At 42.8% G+C, this 27828-nt stretch overlaps 1 protein-coding gene across 4 annotated transcripts in view; it reads right to left on the bottom strand.

The window, feature by feature from the left end:
• Positions 1 to 27828, bottom strand: part of CNTN2 (contactin 2) — a 393010-nt gene that overhangs the window by 186747 nt on the left and 178435 nt on the right. For all 4 annotated transcript variants that reach the window (XM_077481283.1, XM_077481285.1, XM_077481286.1 and 1 more), the window contains one exon: positions 11167 to 11269. In XM_077481283.1, the coding sequence (XP_077337409.1) occupies positions 11167 to 11269 (103 nt within the window). The remainder of the gene's footprint in view (positions 1 to 11166; positions 11270 to 27828) is intronic.

The raw sequence follows: 27828 nt of genomic DNA, 5'->3' as shown, positions 1-27828 counted from the left end.
ATGCAGCCAAGAGGCCCATGATCACTCTGGATGAACTGCAGAGAACTACAGCTGAGGTGGGAGAGTCTGTCCATAGGACAACAATCATTCGTACACTGCACAAATCTGGCCTTTATGGAAGAGTGGCAAGAAGAAAGCCATTTCTCAAAGATATCCATAAAAAAAGTCTCGTCTAAAGTTTGCCACAAGCCACCTGGGAGACACACCAAACATGTGGAAGAAGGTGCTCTGGTCAGATGAAACCAAAATCAAACTTTTTGCCCACAATGCAAAACGATATGTTTGGCGTAAAAGCAACACAGCTCATCACCCTCAACACACCATCCCCACTGTCAAACATGGTGGTGGCAGAATCATGGTTTGGGCCTGCTTTTCTTCAGCAGGGACAGGGAAGATGGTTAAAATTGAGGGGAAGATGAATGCAGCCAAATACAGGACCATTCTGGATGAAAACCTGTTGGAGTCTGCAAAAGACCTGAAACTGGGACGGAGATTTATCTTCCAACAAGACAATGATCCCAAACATACAGCAAAATCTACAAAGGAATGATTCACAAATAAACGTATCCAGGTGTTAGAATGGCCAAGTCAAAGTCCAGACCTGAATCCAATCGAGAATCTGTGGAAAGAGCTGAAAACTGCTGTTCACAAACGCTCTCCATCCAACCTCACTGAGCTCGAGCTGTTTTGCAAGGAAGAATGGGCAAGAATTTCAGTCTCTTGATGTGCAAAACTGATAGAGACATACCCCAAGCGACTTGCAGCTGTAATCGCAGCAAAAGGTGGCTCTACAAAGTATTAACGCAAGGGGGCCGAATATTTTTGCACGCCCCACTTTTCATTCTTTTATTCGTTAAAAAAGTTTAAAAAATCCAATAGATTTCGTTCCACTTCACAATTGTGTCCCACTTGTTGGTGATTCTTCACAAAAAATAAAAATGTTATATCTTTATGTTTGAAGCCTGAAATGTGGCAAAAGGTTGAAAAGTTCAAGGGGGGCCGAATACTTTCGCAAGGCACTGTATGTTCCTGGAGTCACTCACTGTTAGTAGATGGACTGCGGCGCCGCTGCTCTGAGCCTGTGTAGTGGAGGGGAGATGTTCTATCCTGCTCTGTGTGTTAATGCAGACTCTGGGACAGAGGTGCGGTGCACGCTGAGTGGTATAGACTGAAGTTGGGCGCGAGGTGGTGTCCGCCTGGCGTGACTGAAGACCTGGAGCGCAATGTACAAGTCTGACGTGTCATGCCGTCTGTCCGAACGGCTGGGTGTCACGTGAAGAGCTCCGTAGTGAGGAGGGTTGCCATGCCGACTGACCTGCTTACATGTTTCGCGCGCATGCGCTTTTTCAAAGCCACCTCGCGCCCAACTTCAGTCTGTTATCAGTGGCTGTTATTAGGGAGTATCAACCATTCTATTTATTCAAATATATTTAATTTAAAAAGTATATTGATATATTACGTTTTATATCACCTACAAACCCACACAAAAACATCATTATATACACAATTATATACACTATTTCCTCACACACTACACACCCATATCTTATAACATCAAAGATACTAATACCATAATAGTTATTGAATAGAAGGTTATGAATAAATATATATGTTTATCCAGATTTATTTAGACACACATACATATATCATAGAGGCAATTTGTCCAGCATCAATTAAATAATACCATTTGGTATTTGTTCAGATATCGTTAGAGATATAGCTATCTATGCCAAGGAAAAGGGGGGGTGGGGAGCATGCATGGGATATGCCTAGCATAATACCATAGGCAATAAACTCCCTCTTATAGATAGCTATGTAAAGAGATATCATTATTGAGTCCCCTGGGTGACACTGTATCCAGGAGAAAAATCCATTGGGCCTCCTTTTGCAACAATACTCTATCTTTATCTCCCCTATCAGGCAGTACAAGTTTATATATAATTGCACTTCTAAATCCATCTGTGGAGGCCCCATGCATGTCCCTGAAGTGTATTGCGACTGGCGAATCATCTTTTGTGTTAATACTTGATATATGTTCTCCCATTCTTTTATGGAATTCTTAGTTTGTCTTATATGTACAGCATGCCACAAGACATAATTTGATATGTCTTTTTGCCCTCTGAGTCAGTGAAAGATTTTCTTTCATCTACAAACTTATATATGCTATAGTTAACACACGGGTAAATTCCATTTAAAATGCCCGTGTCCCATATAGATCCATCATTCTGTTTTTTTAGTCCTATATTCGCTTTTAACTAGGACATAGCCTATTGTCGGTGCTCTGTTTGCAATCAAGTTGGGTGCTGGTCCTAGGATTTCCTTAAGCCTATGGTCAAGAAGAAGGATATGCCAGTGTTTAAGATAGTTCGTAGGTGGTTTCAATGTGTCCCATAGGTAGTTACAACCCCTATTATTTCGCATTTAGGTTCTAGAGTGGTAACTTTCATGTTTTGTTTAGTTCCAAGTGTTTGTTCTCTTTTATGCAGTGCCTTTTTCATTGCTGATTTGATCACTGATTTGATCCTGATGAAAGTCCCTAATTTTAGAGCAGTTCCTACAAATGCTCAGGAACTGCCCTGTCGGGATACTTCTAATCAAAGGCCATGGATAGTGGCTGGTAGCATGGAGAAGGGTATTGCCCACTGTGGGCTTTCTGAAGGTTTTTGTTTTTATTCTGGTACCATCTTTGATAATCTTGAGATCCAAAAATTTAATTTTGTGTGAATCAATCTTGGATGCAAGAAAGATGCATTTTATAATTCTTATTAAGGTCCAGAATAAAATTCTTTAGTCCTTCTGAGGAGCCACTCCACACCATCAGCATATCATCAATATACCGGACCCAGAGGATCACGTGTTGGTCAAAAGAGGGGTGGGTGTATACATCCTTCCATTCCCACCATCCCAAATGCAGACATGTGTAGGCGGGAGCACACATGGCCCCCATGGAAACTCCCCCTTATTTGGCAGTAGAACTTGCTGTTGAACCTGAAGAAATTATTATTCAGGACCACCTCCAGCAGCTCTACCAAGGAGGTAAAGGAGGAGTATAATGACTCTATGTCCACCCCCGCTAGAACACAGTCATCTCCTTTAGTTTCCGCAAAATGTCTGAATCAAGGATGAATGATGGCAATTCATAAGCTAGATGTTTAATACGCTTGTCTACATACTCTTTCCAAGGGACCCCCCTGAGATGATGGGGTGCCCTGGTGGTTTACTTTGGTTTTTATGAACCTTGGGGGTAACATAGAACGTAGGAATATTATATTCGTCCACTTTCAAAAACTAATTTTTTCTTTAACAACCTTACCTCAAAAGCTTTATCCAAGCAGAAATTAATCTTATCAACTAGATCTGGAAAGGGGTTCTGAGGGCATTTTATATAGCAAGAGGTGTCATTAAGTTGCCTATAAACCTCATCAGTGTATGCTTGTTCCTGCCATAGAACCACATTTCCCCCTTTATCACTGGGTTTGATTAAACAGTTGGGCAGTTCTTTTATTTCATCTAGGGCTCTACGCTCCCCAGGTGTCAAATTTTCTATAGTAGGTTGTATCTATTCCCATTCGATTGCCCTTAGGTTGTGCGTAATGGCTTCTATGAACATTCATAAATATTTATTATTTCCGAACGTCGGACATTATTTTCAATGTACAAATACCGTACTGGTGACCTCACAATAGGGACCAAACTTTTCCGCACAAGGGAATTCAATAAGACACACAGCCATTCACTAAAATTAGAAGAGACACGGTTTAACCTTAAACTGCGTAGAGGGTTATTTACTGTAAGAGTGGTAAGGATGTGGTATTCTCTTCCACAAGCAGTGGTGAGCATCGATAATTTCAAAAGACTATTAGATGGGCACCTAAAAGACCACAACATACAGGGGTATACAATGTACTATTAACATAAAAACACACATTCCGTTCCCTACCAATCCCACTAGGGAGGGACCACCTAAGGTCCTTTCAGAGCAAAATACTTACATTTATCTGGGTAGGCTCCGGATATAGGATACAATCACAGACCCTATACCTCTCCCATAAACAAGGCGGGTTGGGTCTCCCTCACTTATACAGATACTACCAAGCCTCCAGACTAGCCCAACTCTCTACAATCTACACTAATAGATAAAAAACAGATTGAGTTCAGATAGAACGCCAGGCTGTGCCACAATACACATTAGACTTTCTCCTCTGGAACCCACCTAGCAACCGCCCGCCAATCCTGCCCCCACACTCTCTCACCCCTTTGCTCTGTGGGGCAAATTAAGACATGAACCTCACCTCATCTCGGAAATGAATCCCCTGGCACATCTGTTTCGTAATCCGAACTTTCCTGCAGGGTTGGACATTAAGACTTCTAGTGGTGGCTGGACAAGGGGCTGTACCGTATAGGACATTACTTTACATAAAGGGGCCCCCATCTCTCTAGCCCATTGTGTCAGCAAACTATATTTCCCACAATTGGAACATTTCCGATACAGCCAAATCTTACACTTTTTCCATAGCATCTGGAAAGATAAACCCGAACCCCCCCAAATTCACAGCCTATGAGCTTGGTGTGGTCAAGCCATGGAGCAGAGGAGCGGCATTTCAGTCATCTATGCGTCACTTTCCCTTTCTTTTTTCCAAGAAAAAAACCTTTTGAAAGATAACATAAAAACATACATACAGGTTGGACTTGATGGTCTTTTTTCAACCTCACCAACTATATAACTATGTAACACCCATACAAATAGATAAAGCTATAGGCCAGTGATGGTGAACCTTGGCACCCCAGATGTTTTGGAACTACATTTCCCATGATGCTCGTGCACACTGCAGTGTAGTTGAGAATCATGGGAAATGTAGTTCCAAAACATCTGGGGTGCCAAGGTTCGCCATCACTGCTATAGGCTATAGTAGTTCATAAAATAAACATTTTAATCTGCACACATGCAAGGCATTAAATAAACTCCCCCCCCCCCCAAAAAAAAAAAAAAAAAACAATCTTTAACAACTCCAAAGCTGAACTTATTGGACCATTGAATTCAGCTGGTTGGTAGGTAAGAGTATTCAACATGTCAACCTGGGTCTTAATTTTTGAAATAACCAGTTGTAATCTCAGGAACACCAAATCAATTTGTAAATAAAGTTGAATAATTTTCCTAATAAATTTATTGCACACAAAATAACTATTCACATCTGTATTTTAAGTGCAATCGTGCCCAGTCCAGAAACCAGAATGTGTGCATGAATACAATATGTTCATGGGGGGGGAAGTCAACTTCAATGATCAGATGATCCAGCCCTATTTCCCTACAAGAAGAACCCACCATTGGTACAATAATGCGTGCATTTATCTTTACAATCTGACTGTTTATAATTCATATATGATCTACTGCAAATCCACTGACCCATATCCTTTCTTAGTAATCAGGAGGAAATTGTCACTGCCCTTTTCTACCCGGAAGACCCACTATTAAGCATTCACTCAGATGCAGTGAGCAGACTCCATCAATACCATTTTGCCATTAAAGTCCCTCTTAAAGAAACAGGCCAAAGACCTCAAAATAAAATGTTAGGTGTGCTCCAGAAGGGGAGTTAGACGAGACACCTGTTATTGTAGCACTGGCTCCTGACAAGCAGGCGCTATTTTTTTTTTTTCTAAAGTTAATTTGCCTGAAACCACAGTTGGGTTTCAGGACTATTCTCTACATTTCTGGTTTCAGTACCAGTCAAGCTGGGTTTCACTGGGTTCTCCTTGACCGCAGGTGTCGCTGTCGCCACCGGCAAGAGTAGAAACGCAGTTTAACTGGGTTTATTGAATGCCACTGTTCTCTCGGAACCAGCCCAGTGGAAGTCTTCTCCTGCTGTGGATTCTGGGGGGTGGTATTTAAGGTACTGATGCCACGTGGTTAGGGGTTCCATCTTTGATTTTCTGTCTGCTCGGTTCTGGTGGTCTTCCTGACCCAGCCCCATGGCCCTTCTGGCCTGGGGTGCAGAACCATGCATTCCAAGTCTCAGAGCCAGCTGGCCCGAGGCAACGCAACTGCAGGGACAGACCCAAGTGGATTTCGGGGGCCTATTGATCCAAGGGTGGTCCGGTGCCACCTCATCTGAAGGGAGAGGCCCAGCAACTGAAGAACCCCAGGGAAGGACTCTTCAGGAGAAGGCTGTGTGCAAGGCTGGCTTCTCTGAAGGAGCCTGGAGGCTTAGTTGAAGGACGCAACCTGGATCCACACTCATATGGTATCGCTGGATCGGCTGAGAGAACCTGGTACTGTACGATAGCTCTTTAAATTTATCTACATCCCTCAGTAACGCTCAAGTGTACATCACAAATCTGTGGCAGAGACTTTGTCAAACACCTTACCGGCTGCTAGGCCTTGTGAGAGGAGGTCTATCCGGGGGTTGTAAAATCCAATTGTGAAACGGTCTTTATTCTCTGGATTTACTATAAGGACTTCCTTTATCTTTTGCAACCTAAGTACCTGAACTTACTCCTAACCCTTTATTGAAAGACTGTTTCTGTTACAAATAAATAACCCAAAAGAAGATTCAGTGTTAGTTTCCACATTCTTTGGGCCATCTACCATGGGAATCCCTAGACGGAGAAGCAAACAAGGAGGTAACAGTAGGCCCAATAAAACCAGCTGCTCCTTCTGGGGTTCGTGCTACATTATTGTCCCCAGTTTCCTTCCCAACCAGGCCTTTGCATAGCTGACGTAATTCTGAATTCCTGCCATTTGTCTTCACACTCCTCCTGCCTCTGCCTGCTCCTGAACTAACCGTAGCCTATTACTTGACCATGCCACTGCCTGCCGCCTAAACTGACCATGCCTCTGCCTGCTCCTGAACTGATCTTTCTGTCTGATGCTGACTTACCCTGGCCTGTTAAATGATCATGCCTCTGCCTGCCACTTTCAATGTTGCTGAGCACGTACCTGCCTGCTGCCTGGACCAATACTTTGGCTGTGCTGACAATATCATTGCCTTCTGCCATCTGTACTGACTATGGGCTGCATTTCTGCATGCTGTCTGGACAATTGCTTTTGCTGCCACTGACCACATCCCTGCCTGCTGCCTGGACCAATGCTCTCCTCTGTGGATAACTATACTACTGAAGCTACAGGTAATCTTTTTTTATTGTTTGCTAAGCAGAATGTATTTTGGGGTGTAATTCTTGGTATGTACATACTATGTGTTAGAAATACACCATGTCATCAAAAATATACACACACGTGAACTTTAATGGCATCCCAGTCTTAGTCCGTCAGGTTCAATATTGAGTTGGCCCACCCTAGTGTAGCTGCTACAACAGTTTCAACTCTTCTGGGAAGGCTGTCCACAAGGTTTAGGAGTGTGTCTATGGAAATGTTTGACCCTTCTTTCAGAAGTGCATTTGTGAGGTCAGGCACTGATGTTGGATGAGAAGGCCTGGCTTACAGTCTCCACTCAAACTCATCCAAAAAGGTGTTCTATTGGGTTGCGGTCAGGATTCTGTGCAGGCCAGTCAAGTTCTTGCACCCAAATTCACTCATCCATGTCTTTATGGAGCTTGCTTTGTGCATTGGTCCAAATCATTTGGGGGAAGGGAGAATATGGTGTAGGGTTGCTTTTCAGGGGTTAGGCTTGGCCCCTTAGTTCCAGTGAAGGGAACACTTATGGTGTCAGCATATCAAGACATTTTGGATAATTTCATGCTCCCAACTTTGTGGGAACAGTTCAGTGCACAAGGCAAGGTCCATAAAGACATGGATGAGCGAGTTTCGGGTGGAGGAACTTGACTGGCCTGCACAAAGTCCTGACCTCAACCTGACAGAACAATTTGAGAGGAATTAGAGCAGAGACTGCGAACCAGGCCTTCTCATCATAAATGGGCTCCTGGAAGAATAGTCAAACATTCCCATAGGAATACTCTTAAACCTTGTGGACAGCCTTCCCAGAAGAGTTGAGGCTGGTATAGCTGCTAAGGGTGGGTTAACACAATATTAAAACCTACGGACTAAGACTGGGATGCCCTTAAACTTCATAAACATGTAAAGGCAGGTATCTCAATACTTTTGACAAGATAGTGTATGTAGGGCCTTCAAAAATGACATGTTAAAAATACTTTTCAAAATAGGGTAATTTTGTGGGTGTTTCCATAGTCCTGATGCTCCAGGGCGTTCACAAGTGTAATTAGATAGTCGAGAAATTAGATGTGTAATTTATGTCCCTAGAACACCTGATGATGCTCCTTGGACATTGGGCCTCACTATGTGACCAGGTTGTGAAAAAGTCTCACACATGTGGTATCACCATACTCAGGAGGAGTACCAGAATGTATTTCGGTGTGCAATTCTTGGTATGTACATGCTATGTGTTAGAAATATCTTACAAATGCACAACTTTGTGTAAAAAAATAAATAAACTGTTTTCATTTTCTTTCCAAATTTTCCAAAAACGTGTGGAAAAAAAAAGACACGGTCAAAAGACTTATAAGGCATCATAGAATATACGTTGGAGTGTTTGCTTTCCAAAATGGGGCCATTTTGTGGGTAATTCCATAGTCCTGGTGCTCCGGGGCCTTCACAAATGTGATAGGTAGTCAGAAAATTAAATGTAATTTATGTAATGTAACTACCGTATATACTCGAGTATAGGCCGACCCGAATATAAGCCGAGGCCCCCAATTTACCCCCAAAAAACTGGAAAACTTATTGACTCGTGTATAAGCCGAGGGTGAGACATGGCTGTCCATCCCTGTGTGTCCGTCCATCCCTGTGTGTGTGTCCGTCCATCCATCCCTGTGTGTGTGTCCATCCATCCATCCATCCCTGTGTGTGTGTCCATCCATCCATCCATCCCTGTGTGTGTGTCCGTCCATCCATCCCTGTGTGTGTGTCCATCCATCCATCCATCCCTGTGTGTGTGTGTGTGTGTATCCATCCATCCATCCCTGTGTGTGTGTGTGTGTATCCATCCATCCATCCCTGTGTGTGTGTGTGTGTATCCATCCATCCATCCATCCATCCCTGTGTGTGTGTGTGTGTGTCCATCCATCCATCCCTGTGTGTGTGTCCGTGCAGCCTTGTGTGTGTGTCCAGCCTACCTGTGTCCCGAGCCTCCGTCCCGAGCCGCCGTCGTCCCGAGCCTCCTCCGTCCCGTGCCTCCTCCGTCCCGTGCCTCCTCCGTCCCGTGCCTCCTCCGTCCCGTGCCTCCTCCGTCCCGTGCCGATGGATCGCCGCTCTTCTCGGCGGCCATTCTACAATTCAAAAGCCGCGCCTCCGCCTCCGCCTGTGATAGGCGGAACACTCAATTTCCCAGCAGCCTGTGTTCCGCCTATCACGGACATCCTCTCATCGTCGTCCGTAGTATGAGAATGAGCGGATGTCCGTGATAGGCGGAACACTGACTGCTGGGAAATTCAGTGTTCCGCCTATCACAGGCGGAGGCGGAGAAGGAGGCGCGGCTTTTGAATTTTAATGTCCGCCGTCTGTCTGCTCGATACGCTGATCGAGCAGTCAGACAGCGGTGACTCGAGTATAAGCCGAGGGGGCACTTTCAGCCTCAAAAAAGAGGCTGAAAATCTCGGCTTATACTCGAGTATATACGGTAAATGTAATGTTTTGCCCCTAGAACAGCTGAAGATGCTTCTTGCATGTTATGCATCTCTATGTGGCCAGGTGTGGAAAAATCTCACACATGTGGCATTGCCATACTCAGGAAGAGTAGTAGAATGCATTTGCCGTGTGTGAGAAATAACTTGTTGACATGACAATTTTATGCACAATACCTTGGAAAGTCTATGTTCCAAAGAAGGGTAATTTGGGCGAAATTTGTGCTGTTCTGGGCCTCAAGAAATAAGATAAGCAGTCGGTTCATAAATATTGATCAATTTTCAATGATACGTAGCTTGTAGACAATAACTTTTACACCCAAACCAAATAATATATGATCTGGGTTATTTTTAACAAAGAAATGTAGCAGTATAAATTTTGGTCAAACTTTATGAAGAAAAATTACTTATTTGCTAAATTTTATAACAGAAACTGAGAAAAACATGTTTTTTTGTTTGTTTGTAATTTTTGCAATTTCTTGTTTATAGCACAAAAAATAAAAAACCCAGTGGTGATTAAACACCACCAAAATAAAGCTCTATTTGTGGGGAAAAAAATTAAAAATTTCAGATAAGTATAGTGCTGCATGACTGAGTAATTGTAATTCAAATTGTGGGAGCACTGAAAGCTAAAAATTGGCCTGGGCAGGAAGGGGGTATAAATGCCCAGTAAGCAAGTGGTTAAAGGACCAACAGAAAGCCTCATAAGGAAGGAGAGATGGGGCATAAAGTGAAAAAGTCAACATTGGCATAAATATAATGCTTGAGTTTTGATGCTCTTTCTGCCTCACAGTCCTTAATAAAAGACAGTTAGGTTTCTATTGACATTAAATGACCATTAGGAAGCCGCATGAGAAGGGAAAGGGTTGGGACAAAGCTTGACTTATGGAAAAGTGAACATTTGTGTACAATTTCAACAGACATTTTGTATGGATCTAGTGATCTCTGTGAAGTTGCTTTCACTGATTGTAACCTCTATCCACTTCAGCCCTGGCAGATTTTACCCCCTTCCTGACCAGAACCCTTTTTACACTTTTTTTGGCACTGTGTCGCTTTAACTGACAATTGAGCGGTCATATAATGCTGTACCCAAAACATTTACCTCCTTTTATTCCCCACAAATAGAGCTTTCTTTTGGTGGTACTTGATCACCTCTGCGGTTTTTATTTTTTGCGCTATAAACAATATTTTTGATTAAAAAAAATTGCAATAAGTGTATTTTGATTCGTTTGCGCAAAAGTTATAATGTCTACAAACTATGGGAAAGATTTATGCCATTTTTTTTTTACTAGTAATGGTGGTGATTTGCGATTTTTAGCAGTGAGATCTGAAAAGTTTGACACATTTTTGGGACCGCTGACATTTATACAGCGATCAGTGTTATAAAAATGCACTGATTATTGTGTAAATGTCACTGGCAGGAACCGGCTATTTAAGTGTTTTTTCCATCATATGCTCCATTTAAATTGCCCAGCCTTTAGGGATGTTTACAGGTATTATTTGTATATTTCCATCTTTTTCTAATAGGTCCATGTTTGTAATATTAGCATGTCTTATCTATTGAAGATAACTTACTTTCCAAAGGCAAAGCACTCCAATGTCACTGATTGCCTTACGAGGGTGTATGTCTCAACAGGGAAACGTACTTTAATACTTGGTGCGTACAAACGTGGCTCAGCTACAAAACATAAAACATTAAATTGGTTAGTGATATTTTAGGACTTTGATTCCCAGCATTAAAACAAAGATTACTAATGTTAAGACATGTCATACCTTTTACCATGATTATATACTATATCTTATGATGTATTGACTTAAATGTGTACTTTATTTTATTTTATTAACCCTAGTTATATATAATATGATACCATCTACTGTATTTACTTGTACAAAATTACCATTGGAAGCTAAATATTTGAAATGCTGCTAATTTTATTTTCTATCTTATATATCCTATCTGGTTTGAGTACATTTATGCACATGGTACCTTTCTTTAACCACTTTCAGACCGGACCAATTTGCTGGTCAAAGACCAGACCACTTTTTGCGATTCGGCACTGCGTCGCTTTAACTGACAATTGCGCGGTCGTGCGACGTGGCTCCCAAACAAAATTGACGTCCTTTTTTTCCCACAAAAAGAGCTTTCTTTTGGTGGTATTTGATCACCCCTGCGGTTTTTATTTTTTGCGCTATAAACAAAAATAGAGCGACAATTTTGAAAAAAACGCATTATTTTTTACTTTTTGTTATAATAAATATCCCCCAAAAATATATAAAAAAACATTTTTTTCCCTCAGTTTAGGCCGATACGTATTCTTCTACATATTTTTGGTAAAAAAAAAATCGCAATAAGCGATTATTGATTGGTTTGCGCAAAAGTTATAGCGTTTACAAAATAGGGATAGTTTTATAGCATTTTTATTAATAATTTTTTATTATTATTTTTTTTACTAGTAATGGCGGCGATCTGCGATTTTTATTGTGACTGTGACATTGTGGGGGACCCATCGGACATTTTTGACACATTTTTGGGACCATTGTCATTTATACAGTAATCACTGCTATATAAATGCAGTGATTCCTGTGTAAATGACACTGGCAGTGAAAGGGTTAACCAGTGGGTGGCAGTGTAGGGGTTAAGTGTTCCTAGGGGTGTGTTACTAACTGTGGGGGGGTTGGGCTTTCATTTAGTGTACACTGATCTCTGCTCCAATCACATGGAGCAGAGACCAGCGTCACTAGTTGCTAGGCAGAATGGAAAAATGTTGTTTACACAGCATTTCCTCCATTCGGCCGCTCCGTGAGACGATCGTGGGGATGCCCGCGGCGATCGAGTCCGCGGGTCCCGCGACCGGACTCACGGGGTTCCCGACCAGCGCGGGAGGCGGCGCGCTCCCGATGGCAGGGCGGCATCGAATGTTGGACGTACCTGTACGCCAATATGCCTGCCCGTGCCATTCTGTCGACGTACATCGCCGTGCGCTGGTCGGGAAGTGGTTAAATGACTATGGTGTAGCCTGAGAAATAAATCCCATCATGACATTACACACATAAACATCTTAGTGTGTCACCTCTCAGTATCCTCACAGTATGTCTTCCTTTTTTGTTTTCACAAGAATTATACAAAGCAAATGTAAAAAAAAAAAAAAAGAAGAAGCAAAGCGAGTTCTTCACATATGGCTATTTTTTTGGCACCAATGCATTTGTGTGCACAAAACTAGTTTTTGCCTTTGTGCCAAATGGACCCATTTGTGGACTTCGAGTATTCACAAAGTTGAGGAAAACTCTTTTGAAATTTTATGTTTAGGAAAAATTACATTTAATTTCTCAAAGGGAATGGAGAAAAAATTCCAGTGTCAAACTTTGGTTTCAATAGTTTACAAACCAAAATATGCCACAGGATGTCTGGCTAATTGGGAAAATGACATGCACCTTTTTTATATGGATGATCATAGGTTTTCTAGGATTCTGTGAAGCTGCCAGCTTAGTGGACATTTATGCATTTTCTTTATTTTATGCATTCAGGCCAACCCAATAGTGTATATCACAAGCTCTGTTTACTTCTCGACTCCAATGTGTCCCTTGTGTATTTAATATATTCATTTTCTTTTTTTCATGGAATTGGAACCTTTCACCTCTGTAGACTGGATTATCAAAAGTAACCAATTCTTCAACAAAAGTTCCATGTGTTTACCCCTGTTGGAATTGATTTTTTCTGAAATATGAAAGCTAGACATGGTTAGATGCACTTGAATCTCAAATGCTTTACCCATAACACTTGTCTTTAAATAGCAGATTTGGGAGGGTACCAGGTATCATAACTAGAAAGGGCTTCCTAGGCTTCTAAGTTCCTTCAGTGTTAGGTTAATACGGCTGAATGTCGTATTTGTAACCTAGCTTGGACAGCTCCAAGAATATTTTTCAAGAATGTTTGTAAATGTTATGATTACACAGTGTGCCGTTGAGCTTATATTGTTTGACTGAAACAATTCTTTGAGGATATGAAATACCTCCCTTTCTGTTTGAGCATAGGTGAGCTCTGTTCCCATCTGTAAATTAGATGCATACATTGCTGTTTTACTTTCTTTCAGTTGCATAACACCAAATCTTGTTTGGAGGCATCAGCATGAGTTCTTTTAAAATATAAAGTATGCTAATGTTCCAGTGTGAAATGTTTATTTTATTTTATACAAATGCTAAAACACCTTGATGGCCAGTTGTCAGTCTGGAGAAGTGGGCCTTCCTATGAAGGCTGTATTTGCCTGGAGAATACCCTAGTTAAAGGGGTTGTAAAGGTTTGCGTTTTTTTCACCTTAATGCATCCTATGCATTACGGTGAAAAAACATCTGACAATACTGCCCCCCCCCAGCCCCCCTGTTTTACTTATCTGAGCCCGTTCACCTGCTGTGCTTGCCCCCAATGTCCTCTTCGTCGATCAGCCTGGCCGTTGATTGGCTAGAGTGGATGAATTGAAAGCAGTGCAGCCATTGCCTCGCGCTGCTGTCAATCACATCAATGACGCAGTGCGCCAGGGGGGCGGGGCCAAGTGATACAGTGAGCGGCTATAGCCGCCGGCCGTATCACGGAATCAAACCTGCAAGAACTAACCACCATGTGAGAGAGCTCGTTCTTGCGGGGAGGAGCTGAGACAGCCGCCGAGGGACCCCAGAAGAGCAGGTTCCGGGCCACTCTATGCAAAATGAGCTGCACAGTGGAGGCAAGTATAACATGTTTGTTATTAAAAAAAAAAAAAAAAAAAAAAAACATTGTCTTTACAACACCTTTAACCACTTTCAGACCGGACCATTTTGCTGGTAAATGACCAGAGGTCTTTTTACACTTTGGCACTGCGCTGCTTTAACTGGTAATTGCGCGGTCATGCAATGTTGTACCCAAACAAAATTTGCGTCCTTTTCTTCCCACAAATAGAGCTTTCTTTTGATGGTATTTGATTGCCTCTGCGATTTTTATTTTTTGCGATATAAACGTAAAAAGACCGCAAATTTTGAAAAAAAATGATATTTTCTACTTTTTGTTATTAGAAAAATCCAATAAACTCAATTTTAGTCATACATTTAGGCCAAAATGTATTCAGCCACATGTCTTTGGTAAAAAAAAAGTCAATAATTGTATATTTATTGGTTTGCGCAAAAGTTGTCACATCTACAAACTAAGGTACGTTTTCTGCAATTTACGCAGCTTTTAGTTTACGACTGCCTATCTCATTTCTTGAGGTGCTAAAATGGCAGGGCAGTACAAAACCCCCCCAAATGACCCCATTTTGGAAAGTAGACCCCCTAAGGAAATTGATAAGAGGCATGTTGAGCCCATTGAATATTTTATTTTTTTGCCTCAAGCGATTGAATAATGACAAAAAAAAAAATTTTTTTTTTTTTTTACACAAAGTTGTCACTAAATGATATATTGCTCACACATGCTATGGGCGTATGTGAAATAACACCCCAAAATAAATTCTGCTGCTTCTCCTGAGTACGGGGATACCACATATGTGGGACTTTTTGGGAGCCTAGCCGCGTACGGGGCCCCGAAAACCAAGCACCGCCTTCAGGCTTTCTAAGGGCGTAAATTTTTGAGTTCACTTCTCACTACCTATTACAGTTTTGAAGGCCATAAAATGCCAAGATGGCACAAAACCCCCACAAATGACCCCATTTTAGAAAGTAGACACCCCAAGCTATTTGCTGAGAGGCATGTTGAGTTCATGGAATATTTTATATTTTGCCACAAGTTGCGGGAAAATTACAAACTTTTTTTTTTTTTTTTTTTTTTTTTCACAAAGTTGTCACTAAATGATATATTGCTCACACATGCCATGGGCATATGTGAAATGACACCCCAAAATAAATTCTGCTGCTTCTCCTGAGTACGGGGATACCACATATGTGGGACTTTTTGGGAGCCTAGCCGCGTACGGGGCCCCGAAAACCAAGCACCGCCTTCAGGCTTTCTAAGGGCGTACATTTTTGAGTTCACTTCTCACTACCTATTACAGTTTTGAAGGCCATAAAATGCCAAGATGGCACAAAACCCCCACAAATGACCCCATTTTAGAAAGTAGACACCCCAAGCTATTTGCTGAGAGGCATGTTGAGTCCATGGAATATTTTATATTTTGCCACAAGTTGCGGGAAAATTACAAACTTTTTTTTTTTTTTTTTTTTTTCACAAAGTTGTCACTAAATGATATATTGCTCACGCATGCCATGGGCATATGTGAAATGACACCCCAAAATAAATTCTGCTGCTTCTCCTGAGTACGGGGATACCACATATGTGGGACTTTTTGGGAGCCTAGCCGCGTACGGGGCCCCGAAAACCAAGCACCGCCTTCAGGCTTTCTAAGGGCGTTACAGTTTTGAAGGCCATAAAATGCCAAGATGGCACAAACCCCCCCCAAATGACCCCATTTTGGAAAGTAGACACCCCTAAATTTAGGGGTACACTAGTGAGACTAGGTAATAAATGGCGGGTGCCCTGAAACTATAAAAAAATAACTAACCAACCAGCGTCACCTGTAACAGTTATATGGTGATCACTGGTGAAAGGGTTAACTAGGGGGCAATCAGGGGGCTTTATGCGGTAGTATATGGGGGTCCCTGGCGCTATAAAAAGCTGCGGCGAACCTAAATACCTACCTGCCTAACTAGCGTCACCTGTGACACTAATACAGCGATCAGAAAAACGATCGCTTATTAGGCTGGGTTCACACTGGAGCGATGCGGGAACGCCACGAATGCGCGGCGGGTTCCCGCATCGCATGCCTCCCGGCGGCAGTTCACACTGCCCTATGCGAACTGCTGGGAGTGTCAGTGAAATGTTACTGACACCCCCAGATCAGTTCGCATATCTCAGTGCGATCTGCAAACTCGGATCGCATGGTGTGAACACCCATGCGATCCGATTCTGCTGCGGGCCAAAAAAAGGGTCCCGTGCGAATTTGCGGCGGGTGCGGCGGGTGTGGCGGGTGCGGCGAATGGCTGAACTCGAATCGCACAGAGATCGGATGTGATTTGCACTGCAGTGCGGTGCGAATCACATCCGTTCTCATAAACCGCTGCAATGTGAACCCAGCCTTAGTGACACTGGCGACGGGGGGTGATCACGGGGTTAAACCTTTATTGGGGGGGTTAGGGGGGTACCTTAGAACTAAAGGGGGCTAACCCTAACTGCCCTAACAGTTATTAGTCACAAATGACACCCGCCGGGTGATCAGGGGGTTAAACCTTTATTAGGTAATAAATGGCGGGTGCCCTGAAACTATAAAAAATAACTAACCAACCAGCGTCACCTGTAACAGTTATATGGTGATCACTGGTGAAAGGGTTAACTAGGGGGCAATCAGGGGGCTTTATGCGGTAGTATATGGGGGTCCCCGGCGCTATAAAAAGCTGCGGCGAACCTAAATACCTACCTGCCTAACTAGCGTCACCTGTGACACTAATACGGCGATCAGAAAAATGATCGCTTATTAGGCTGGGTTCACACTGGAGCGATGCGGAAACGCCGCAAATCCGCGGCGGGTTCCCGCATCGCATGCCTCCCGGCGGCAGTTCACACTGCCCTATGCGAACTGCTGGGAGTGTCAGTGAAATGTTACTGACACCCCCAGATCAGTTCGCATATCGCAGTGCGATCTGCAAACTCGGATCGCATGGTGTGAACACCCATGCGATCCGATTCTGCTGCGAGCCAAAAAAAGGGTCCCGTGCGAATTTGCGGTGGGTGCGGCGGGTGTGGCGGGTGCGGCGGGTGCGGCGAATGGCTGAACTCGAATCGCACAGAGATCGGATGTGATTTGCACTGCAGTGCGGTGCGAATCACATTCGTTCTCATAAACCGCTGCAATGTGAACCCAGCCTTAGTGACACTGGCGACGGGGGGTGATCACGGGGTTAAACCTTTATTGGGGGGGTTAGGGGGGTACATTAGAACTAAAGGGGGCTAACTCTAACTGCCCTAACAGTTATTACAGTCACAAATGACACCAATGCAAAAAAAAAAAAAAAAAAAAAAAAAAATGACATTGGTGTCACTGTGACTGGGGGGCAGGGGTAATTGGGGGGGTGATCGGGGGGTAAAGGGGGGGTGTGAGTGTGCCTGGCATGTTCTACTGTGTGTGTAGAGTGTTGGTGCAACTCACCGATCCGCTCTCCTCCGTGTCGGAACGAAAAATACCGACACGGAGGAGAGAATACATCACTTCCTCTCCTGTGTTTACATTACAGGAGAGGAAGTGATGTCACGGGGGATTCCTATTCGTCGGGAGCGATCGCGAGGGGGTGGCCATGAACGAATGGCCGTCCCCTCGTCCGGGATCGCTCCCGCACGAATACCGACCGCCGCAGGCACCGGGCGGGGGCCCGATCGGGCCCCCGACCCGCGGGAGGCAAGGGACGTACATGTACGCCAATATGCCTGCCCGTGCCATGCTATCGACGTACATCGTCGTGCGGCGGTCGGCAACTGGTTAAGGCCAACATTTGATGCAGAGCCTTCATAATTGAAATTCAATGAATGACAGGGGAATGCCATGGACACTAAGGTTGGGGAGGAATGGTTAGGTGATGCTAGATTTCCCTTAGCCAGAAGGCAGGCTTTATATCTGACATGCTCCAGCCTTTAATTCACACAGGGTGAAGGACACTGGGAGTTAGCAACTTCCGTAAAAAAAATGAGCCTGCAAAACTGAAGATTTGACTGGAGGTAAACCTGAACAATTTTTAAATACTGTTTAACCACTTAAGCCCCGGACCATTTTGCAGCTAAAGGATCGAGCCCCTTTTTGCGATTTGGCACTGCGTCGCTTTAACTGACAATTGTGCGGTCATGCGACGTGGCTCCCAAACAAAACTGGTGTCCTTTTTTTTCCCCACAAATAGAGCTTTCTTTTGGTGGTATTTGATAACCTCTGCGGTATTTATTTTTTGCGCTATAAACAAAAATAGAGTGTCAATTTTGAAAAAAATTATATATTTTTTACTTTTTGCTATAATAAATATCCCCCAAACATATATAAAAAAAAATTCTTTCCTCAGTTTAGGCCGATACATATTCTTCTACATATTTTTGGTAAAAAAAATAGCAATAAGCGTTTATTGATTGGTTTGTGCAAAATTTATAGCGTCTACAAAATAGGGGATAGTTTTATGGCATTTTTATTAATGTTTATTTTTTTTACTAGTAATGACTGCGACATTATGGTGGACATATCGGACAATTTTGATACATTTTTGGGACCATTGGCATTAATACAGCAATCAGTGCGATTAAAAATGCACTGATTACTGTAAAAATGTCACTGGCAGTGAAGGGGTTAACCACTATGGGACAGTGTAGGGGTTAAGTGAGTGTGGTTTTTTAACTGTAGGGGGGCGTGGCTTGGCATCTGACGTCACAGATTGTCTTTCCCTATACCAGGGAACAGACTATCAGTGACAGCCTCACTAGGAAGCATGAGGAGAGGTTTATTTACACTTACCTCTCCTCGTTCTTCAGCTCTGTGACCTGATCGCGTGACACCGGCGGCGATCGGGTCCGTGGGTCCCGCGGCCATGGTCGCGGTCACCGAGCTCAGGACCAGGTTGCGAGTGCGCCGCCGGTGGCGCACGCGCGACCCACGGCTGGGCACTTAAAGGCAACGTACAGGTACGTGATTGTGCCCAGCCGTGCCATTCTGCCAACGTATATCGGCATGAGGCGGTCCTTAACCACTACAATACAGGGCACTTTCACCCCCTTCCTTCCCAGCCCAATTTTCAGCTTTCAGCGCTCTAGCGCTTTCAGTGACAATTGCGCGGTCATGCTACACTGTACCCAAATGAAATTGTTATCATTTTGTTCGCACAAATAGAGCTTTATTTTGGTGGTATTTATTCACGACTCCGTTTTTTTTTTTTGCGATATAAGCGCAAAAAAAGCGGAAATTTGGAAAAAAAACAATATTTTCTTTTTTCTATTTGAAAAGAAATCCAATAAAATCTAATTTTGTCATAAATTTAAGCCAAAATGTATTCTGCTACATGTTTTTGGTAAAAAAAAATCCGTTAAGTGTATAATAATTGGTTTGTGTGATCACGGACATATGTACGCAAATGATCATGTACATATGTGTGCAGGTGATCACGTACATATGTGTGCAGATAATCATTGGGACATGTGATTTTAGTGGGACATATGTGGGGGACATGTTTTTATTATTAGGGACATGTGTTTTTATTATTTGGGGACATGTATGTTTTGGGGACATGTGTGTTTTGGGGACATATGTGGGGACTGTGTTTGTACTGTGTGGTGTGTTGTGTGTTTACACTACACTGATGATCAGTGAGTAAAAAGCTGTAAAAAGCAGCCCATACTCACTGATCATCAGCCGGCTGCAGCGTTCTGCTCTCCTCTCCTCAGCGGTGACTTCCGTGTGAGGAGAGGAGAGCCGATTGCCTAGCAACCGGCTGTTTGTTTACATCACATGACGGCCGTGATTGGACACGGCCGTCATGTGATCAGGAGGGCCAATCACAGAGCCCTCCTGCCGATCTGAGATGTGCCGTGTCCGGGTGACACGAGCACATCGGGATCGCGCCGCTGCGCGGGCACACGCGCGCGCGATCCCGCTACTCCTGAATGACGTTCCTGAACGTCCTATCAGGAGTAGACGGCTCCCACCCGGCCGTATATATGCATTGGCCGAGTGGGAAGTGGTTAAGCGGTTAATGAAAAGAATGCAAAAATTTTTTACAGACATGGTATTACAAAATAAACATAAGCAACAGTAAATATTAAAAGGTTTAAAAACGTAAAAAGTACTTTAGTAGAGCAGACCTGATCTTACAGTGCAGTTTGGATCACTAAATATTAAGTCCAACCTGATATTGCAAGAGTTACTGGGCCTCATAAAGTGACTCTCAATCATTCTTAGTAGTTCTGTTAGTAAAAAAACAAAAGCCCCCAGCTGCTTTTCTGAGAGGGAAGTCTGAGAGGTGTGTTGTAGGTGTGCTGGAGTATTTCATAATGCTCAGTGAAAACACAATTAATGCAAATTATACTGGGTCAAAATTTTCATAGGACAAGGCTTCACGATCCATAAACCAGCAAATCATTTATGAAAATTAAATGATGGGTTGTTAGAGATCAAACATGACATGTACTGTATGTGATGCATGTTTCTTCTAGGGGGTCTAACATATCTTAATAGCCTTCTGGACTTTATACTATAGTTATATATCATATCTACAGTGCATTGAAAAAGTATTCATATCCCTTGGAATTTTCCACATTTTGTCATATTACAAACAACAACCTAAACCTATTTTATTGGGATTTTATGTGACAGACCAACACAAAGAGGTACATAATTGTGAAGTGAAAGGAAAATTGTAAATGGCTTTAAATAATTTTAACAAATAAATATCTGGAAAGTGTGGCGTGCATTTGTATTCAACCCCCCTGAGTCAATACTTTGTAGAACCATCTTTCCCTGCAATTACAGCTGCAAGTCTTTTTGGGTATGTCTCTACCAGCTTTTCACATCTAGAGAGTGAAATGTTTGCCCATTCTTCTTTTCAAAATAGCTCAAGCTCTGTCAAATTGGATGGAGAGCATCTGTGAACAGCAATTTTCAAGTCTTGCCACAGATTCTCAATTGGATTTAGGTCTGGACTTTGACTGGGCAATTCTAACACATGAATAAGCTTTGATCTAAACTATTCCATTGTAGTTCAGGCTGTATGTTTAGGGTCATTGTCCTGCTGTCCTCCATCCCAGTCTCAAGTCTTTTGCAGACTCTAACAAGTTTTCTCCTAAGATTACCCTGCATTTGGCTCCATCCACCTTCCCATCAACTCTGATCAGCTTCCCTGTCCCTGCTGAAGAAAAGCATCGCTACAACATGATGCTGCCATCACCATGTTTCATGATGGTGATGGTATGTTCAGGGTGATGTGCAGCATTAGCTTTCCACCATACATATTGTTTTGCTTTTAGGTCAAAAAGTAAAATATTGGTTTCATCTGACCAAAGCATCTTCTTCTACATCAGAGATATGCAATTAGTGGACCTCCAGCTGTTGCAAAACTACAAGTCCCATCATGCCTCTGCCTCTGGGGGTCATGCTTGTGGCTGTCAGAGTCTTGCTATGCCTCATGGGACTTGTAGTTCTGCAACATCTGGAGGTCCGCTAATTGCATATCCCTGTTCTACATGTTCGCTGTGTCCCCCACATGTCTTCACAAATTGCATACAGGACTTATTTTGGCTTTCTTTCAAAAATGGCTTTCTTCTTGCCACTATTCCTTAAAGGCCATATTTGGGAAGTCCACGACTTATAGTTGTCTTGTGGATAGATTCTCCCACCTCAGCTGTGGATCTCTGCAGCTCCTCCAGAGTAAAAAAAAAAAAAAAAAAAAAAAATAAAAAAAAAAGGTAAAAAAGGAGACACAGACCTTGTGCATTACCAATGGTAAATGGTGCGCCCTCCTTTTTTTTCCCAGTTACAGGAATACCAATTATTGTATTGTTATTAATTCTGAGGAGGGCTGTAAGACTATAGGCATTGCTTGAATGTAAAGAGTTGGTCGCACCACGTATTTAGAGACTATACAGCAAAGCGCGGGAGATTATTTCTGCTCTTCCAGAGTTACCATGCCCAACCTGTCAGTTTAGGTGGATGGCAATGATATGTTCAAAGCTTGGGATATTTTTTTTTATAACCTAACCCTGCTTTAAACTTCTCCACAACTTTATCCCTGATCTGTCTGATGTGTTCTTTGGCCTTCATGATGCTGTTTGTTTACTGAGGTTCTCTGAGAAACCTTTGAGGGCTTTACGGAACAGCTGTATTTAGGCTGGGTTCACACCGCTGCGGGTGAGAGATCCGGATGTGATTCGCACCGCACTGCAGTGCAAATCACATCCGATCTGTCTGTGCGATGCGAGTTCAGCCATACAGATAGTATGGCTGAATTCGCATCGCACCCGCCGCAAACTCGCACAGGACCCTTTTTTTGGTCCGCAGCAGAATCGGATCGCATGGGTGTTCACACCATGCGATCCGATTCCTGTCCGAGTTTGCAGATCGCACTGCGATATGCGGACTGGTCTGGGGGTGTCATTAAGATTTCATTGAAACTCCCAGCAGTCCGCATAGGGCAGTGTGAACTGCCGGCGGGAGGCATGCGATGCGGGAAAACGCTGCAGATTCGCGGCGTTCCCGCATCGCTATGGTGTGAACCCAGCCTTAAACTGAGATTAAATTACACACAGGTGGACTCGATTTACTAAATAGGTGACTTCTGAAGGGCTTAATACAGATGCATGCCACACTTTTCAGATACTTATTTGTGAAACATTTTGCGATCTATTTATCATTTTCCTTCCACTACATAAAATCCCAATAAAATACATTTATATTTTTGGTTGTAACATGCCAAAATGTGGAAAATTTCAAGGAGTAGGAATATTTTTCAAGGCACTGTAACTGTATTGTATCTTCTTATACTTCTTATTCTTACAGTATACTATTGTAGGAAGCTTTTAGGATGGTAACAGAGCTATATATCAATACTCTAGCCTTACAGTTTTGTATTGCTAAACAGCAAGCAAGACCATTTACAACATGTCCAGTTACTACAGGGTCTCATCATAGGTCCTAATTAAGACCTATGAGCCTCTGCATTCTTTCTAAGTTGCTGTTTGCTATATGTTCTGACTTTAATGGCTCCACCAACAGGAGATTTTAATCAACTTTAGAAATTGTGGATAATTAGGCCAGCATTGTGTTCAACACCCATTAGCTGTGGCAGTTATGCCTTCTCTGGTAGTCATTTGGAAGTTCTACTGTTTGCAGCCTAATTAGAATCTCTTAGCTGTATATAGTTTTTCAACTCTGCCTATGGAATTTACTCATTTGGTGGGTACCTTGTATCCATTCTATTAAGCCCATTTGAAAGTGTAAATGTTCAGAGAATATTCAGAGCTCAAATGATCGTACTGTACATTTTTGAAATCTTCTACAGAGAGAACCATCTACAGGATATTTGTCTTTTCAATAAGTCTAGACAAGCTCAGAACCCTAGCACTAGGTTATCTATGTTGTGTGCAATGTATAAGTGCTCATGCCTTTATCAAAGTAGTATACATAATATTGATAAAGCTTGGTGTTTAGTAGAAAGAACTTGCCTCAATTTTAAATTTGTTTAAATACATTCAAAAGTATAAATTTATTTCTGCAACTGCGTAAAGTACAGACGGATTTGCTTTGTACTTTTGCTATTAGCTGATATGCTATGATTCTGAGGGACTTTGTTCCAAATGCAATTCTGTTATGAATCAATTATTTATCTGTGAACACGTTTTTCGCTAATAATATCAGTACTCTCACTTTGCTCTTTATTATAAAGACTTGAACATGCAAAATTCGTTTTGTTTTTAGGGTCTTAAAGTTAGTATAATGTTAAGCTAACATATGCGTTTGTAAACTCCCTTACCCATTTTTCAATCCACTGCAGTAAAAAACATTTTTCTCCTATTTTTAGTTAACCACTTGCCGACTGCCTAACTGTATATATACAGTACATGTCATTACTTTGACGTTAAATACTTTGGTTATGGCAGCTAGCCAGGGCCGGATTAACATAAGAGCTATTGGAGCTGCAGCTCCAGGCCCCTCACCTTAAGATAGTTCCATTTGCCAAAAAAAAAAAAAAAAAAAAAAAAAAACAACAACAACATTGAGTTTCGAGGGTCGTAGAGACCCCAAATTTGGGGGTATGTAGCCAAAGACCTACCCCACCACTGGTCAAAAATTGGGGCTCTTATGTTTCCGGAGATACGGGGCTCCTTGTGCAGCCTGTCAGAAGCTACACAAAGAGTGGCCAGTTTACATACAAGCTGGCACACTCTGTTTGCAGCAGATTGAGATGTAATCTTGTCAGAGGCACTGAGCTCAATGGACAGCTTGGAGCCTTGGACCAATGGTGAAATACCATTGGCCCCAGCTGTCCAATAAAAATGCTGCAGTGGAGGCTCTCCTCTCACTGCAGTGTCATAGAAGGGGACATGTTTCTAAAAGACATGGGTTTACGAGTATAAGGTTTACCCATAGTCCCATGTTTTTCTCACACAGTTAAGAGGGAAAATGAGAATCTTCTGCTACTGAAAAGGTACTGTTGTAATCAAGCTAAATCTTATATTATTATGCTATATGTTATAACACACTAACTTATTATTTATCTATTACTGTGAAATTACTTCAGTATCTATTACGTCAGTAATTTGTCCATTAAGCCACCAGCTTGAGTACAGATTTGAAAATAGTAAATTATCTTAAAAACAATATATAATAAATATTTATATATTACTTATGGTAATTAACCCCTTGCCACCCAGGCCAATCCTGCCACTTCTCTCCTACATGTAAAAATCATTTTTTTTTTTTGCTAGAAAAAAAAAAAAAAAAAAAAAAAAAAAAAAAAACAAGGAGGCGGCAGTAGCACCTCATGAATGCCTGTGAGCTGCTGGTATACCACTCGTTGAAAAGCAATCCATCACAGATCACTTTTCAGAGGGCAGTAAGCATTACAGTAAATGTGAAATAAACTTGAAACACATCATCCATTTCACACTCACAACAACTAGGTCACTCCCAGCCACTCCCATTGTTAGCCACCTCATGTCACAGGTGACCTTTTCCCAACCTGCAGATGACAGACCCCACTTCAAAATATATCACTCCCAGTTACTCCCCCCACACACTGATTGATATACCTCCATGGCCACCTCACACCCCCCTGCTGACAGTTAATTGTATGCTACATGTGTCATTGATTCCCAATGGGGATACTGACCAATTGGTGGACCAAACGTCCTAGGCTTTAGCAATAGAGAGGGGAATAATACACCATTAAATACCACAGTTGCTTGGAGCTAATTTAGTATAACAGGCCTGTTAAATATATAGCAGCTGAATAAAGTCCTTGGAAAATATAACAGTTGTGTTACGCTATATTGGTATCCCAGTTTAGATAATTCTAGTGGAATAGATCATAGTAGCAATCAAAGCAGTTGAAAGTAATGTCCTCCTTGGATGTGTCCCGAGTAGCAAATAAATTAAAGGGTATAGTTTCCCACTGGCCCAAACTCATTAAAACCAGACCAAACAGGGAGAGTCTATCGTGTGCTGTTGGGTCCTATTGTGTCAGATTCCTGACGTGACAGCTGATTTTGGGTTGGGGGTCATTGGTTATTGTTACACCCAGAGAAAACTGGCATCAAGAGAGCATCAATATAGATGATTCCGAGGCGAAAATCAAGTTCAATGGAAAACTGCTGTATACACCATTTCCCGTTGTCTTGGGTAGGTAGTTAGGGATATCAGACGCCGGTCAATTTAGACTCCCATCACCTCTGAGATAAAATCAGTGGAACTCTCCTTCTGTAGCTGCTTAGACATTTTGTCCTCCATTAGAAAGGGTACAAATCACAGATTTGAGCCAGATTCCTTATTAAAGACACCAGTGATGTCACGTCTCCAGTGTAGTAGAGCCACGCTCCATGTTGCCTCAGCTCGGCAGTATACTGCATGCAGCTTGAAGTCCTGTGGTCTTCGCTTACATCAATGCATTTCAGGAACCTTTACGTTCGCTTCATCAGGACATTGAGACGTTAGCTAGATGTCTGTTTTAAAGTCTGGGGAATCCCCAATTACAGAGTATCTCTTCTGGAAATGCCTCTGTGGAGACATCTAGTGACCACTTGGTAAATAACAAGCATAAAAAATCCTAGATACAGTGTTTCTAAGTGTTTTGACGAATCAGCTGTAGGCTAATTGTCAGCTTTCCACAGTTACTCAGCTGTTGATAATATCCTGCTCGTCAGTCCTGCCTACTTAAGTCGTCCAGTGCAGAGGAGCTCTGTTTTTGCCTTAGTCAACATCACATAAACCATCACCTGTGATCCTGTTCTTGACTTGCTTTGCTGACATCCCTTCTGGCTCCAGATCCTGCTTGCTGTTCCACTACATTGATCCCTGACTTCTGGCTTGGCTGACTATCCGTATGATTACTGAACTTTGGCTATGTTTTAACTACGTTTGTTCTTTTTACTTTTATTATTAAACAAGTGGGATTTAACTGTACTTCTGACTCAGCCTGATTTCATGGTTTCTGACAGTAGGCAAAGACCATGATTTCAGAAGATGCAGTCAATTCACTTGTTGGTAATATTTTTTCCAGATTGGGTGAACTCGATCACCGCATGGATCAGTTTGTCATGGCATTACAAAGCTCCTGAGTTGCATGGCTTACCTGGAATCTCCCACTGTGGCCGTCCCATTACAACCTATGTTGCAGGCCAACCGTGCTGCTGAACCAGTCTCCGTGGAGGCACCCACCTCAAGTATTACCTTTACAAGAGGTATGTCTGGTTCCACTCCACTTCTCCAGTGATTTGGGGGCGATCCAGTCCAATGCAGAGGGTTTCTCAACCAGATTGAGAAATAGTTTGAGTTGCTGCCCCACGCGTTTCCCACTGATAGAAGCAAAGTAGGTTTCGTGATATCTTTGCTTTCTGAGAGAGCCTTGGCCTGGGCAAACCCTTTATAGGAGAGGCAAAAACCTGTCGTCTTGTGCTACCCTGAGTTTGTGGCCTAGTTTAAAAGGGTACTTGACTTTCCCGCATGCTCCATTTCTGCTGCCAAGTGCCTCATGTCCATCAAAACGGAGTACGAGAACTGTTGCCGACTACACCATTGAATTCCGTACTCTGGTAGCAGAGGTTGCATTGAACAATGAGGCCCTCGTGGCTGCTTTTTCTCATGGTCTCTCAGATACCATCAAGGATGAGATAGCAGCCTGAGATATACCCACATTGACTTCAGACTCTCTTTTAAGGAACACTTGCGGAAGCCTCCTGTACGGTTGTCTCCAAGCTTTGCAGTCCCACCCGTGCCTCCCTCCCCTCTCATGCCTCCTGGTACTGAGTTGGTCAGTGAAGGTGAACCCATGCACTTGGGTTTCACGCATCGCTCTGCGGATGAGAGTGCCTTTAGGAGGAGAGAGAGATTGTGCCTTTGTGTCCTGCCCATCCAGGGAATGCCCGAACCTTGAGGTCCTGTCACAGACAGACCTTAGGTGGTGTTGTTTCATCCCCAGTTATCCAGAAGGATAAGCCCTGGTTTCGGTCACCCTTTCTTGGGCTGAGTCGTCTGTGAAGATACAGGCTCT

The sequence above is a fragment of the Lithobates pipiens genome, unplaced genomic scaffold (genome assembly GCF_037356315.1).
Source record: "Lithobates pipiens isolate NorthernLeopardFrog02 unplaced genomic scaffold, aLitPip1_a1.2 Scaffold_16, whole genome shotgun sequence".
Lineage (NCBI taxonomy): Eukaryota > Metazoa > Chordata > Amphibia > Anura > Ranidae > Lithobates > Lithobates pipiens.
This window is presented reverse-complemented; position numbering and strand designations above follow the sequence as displayed.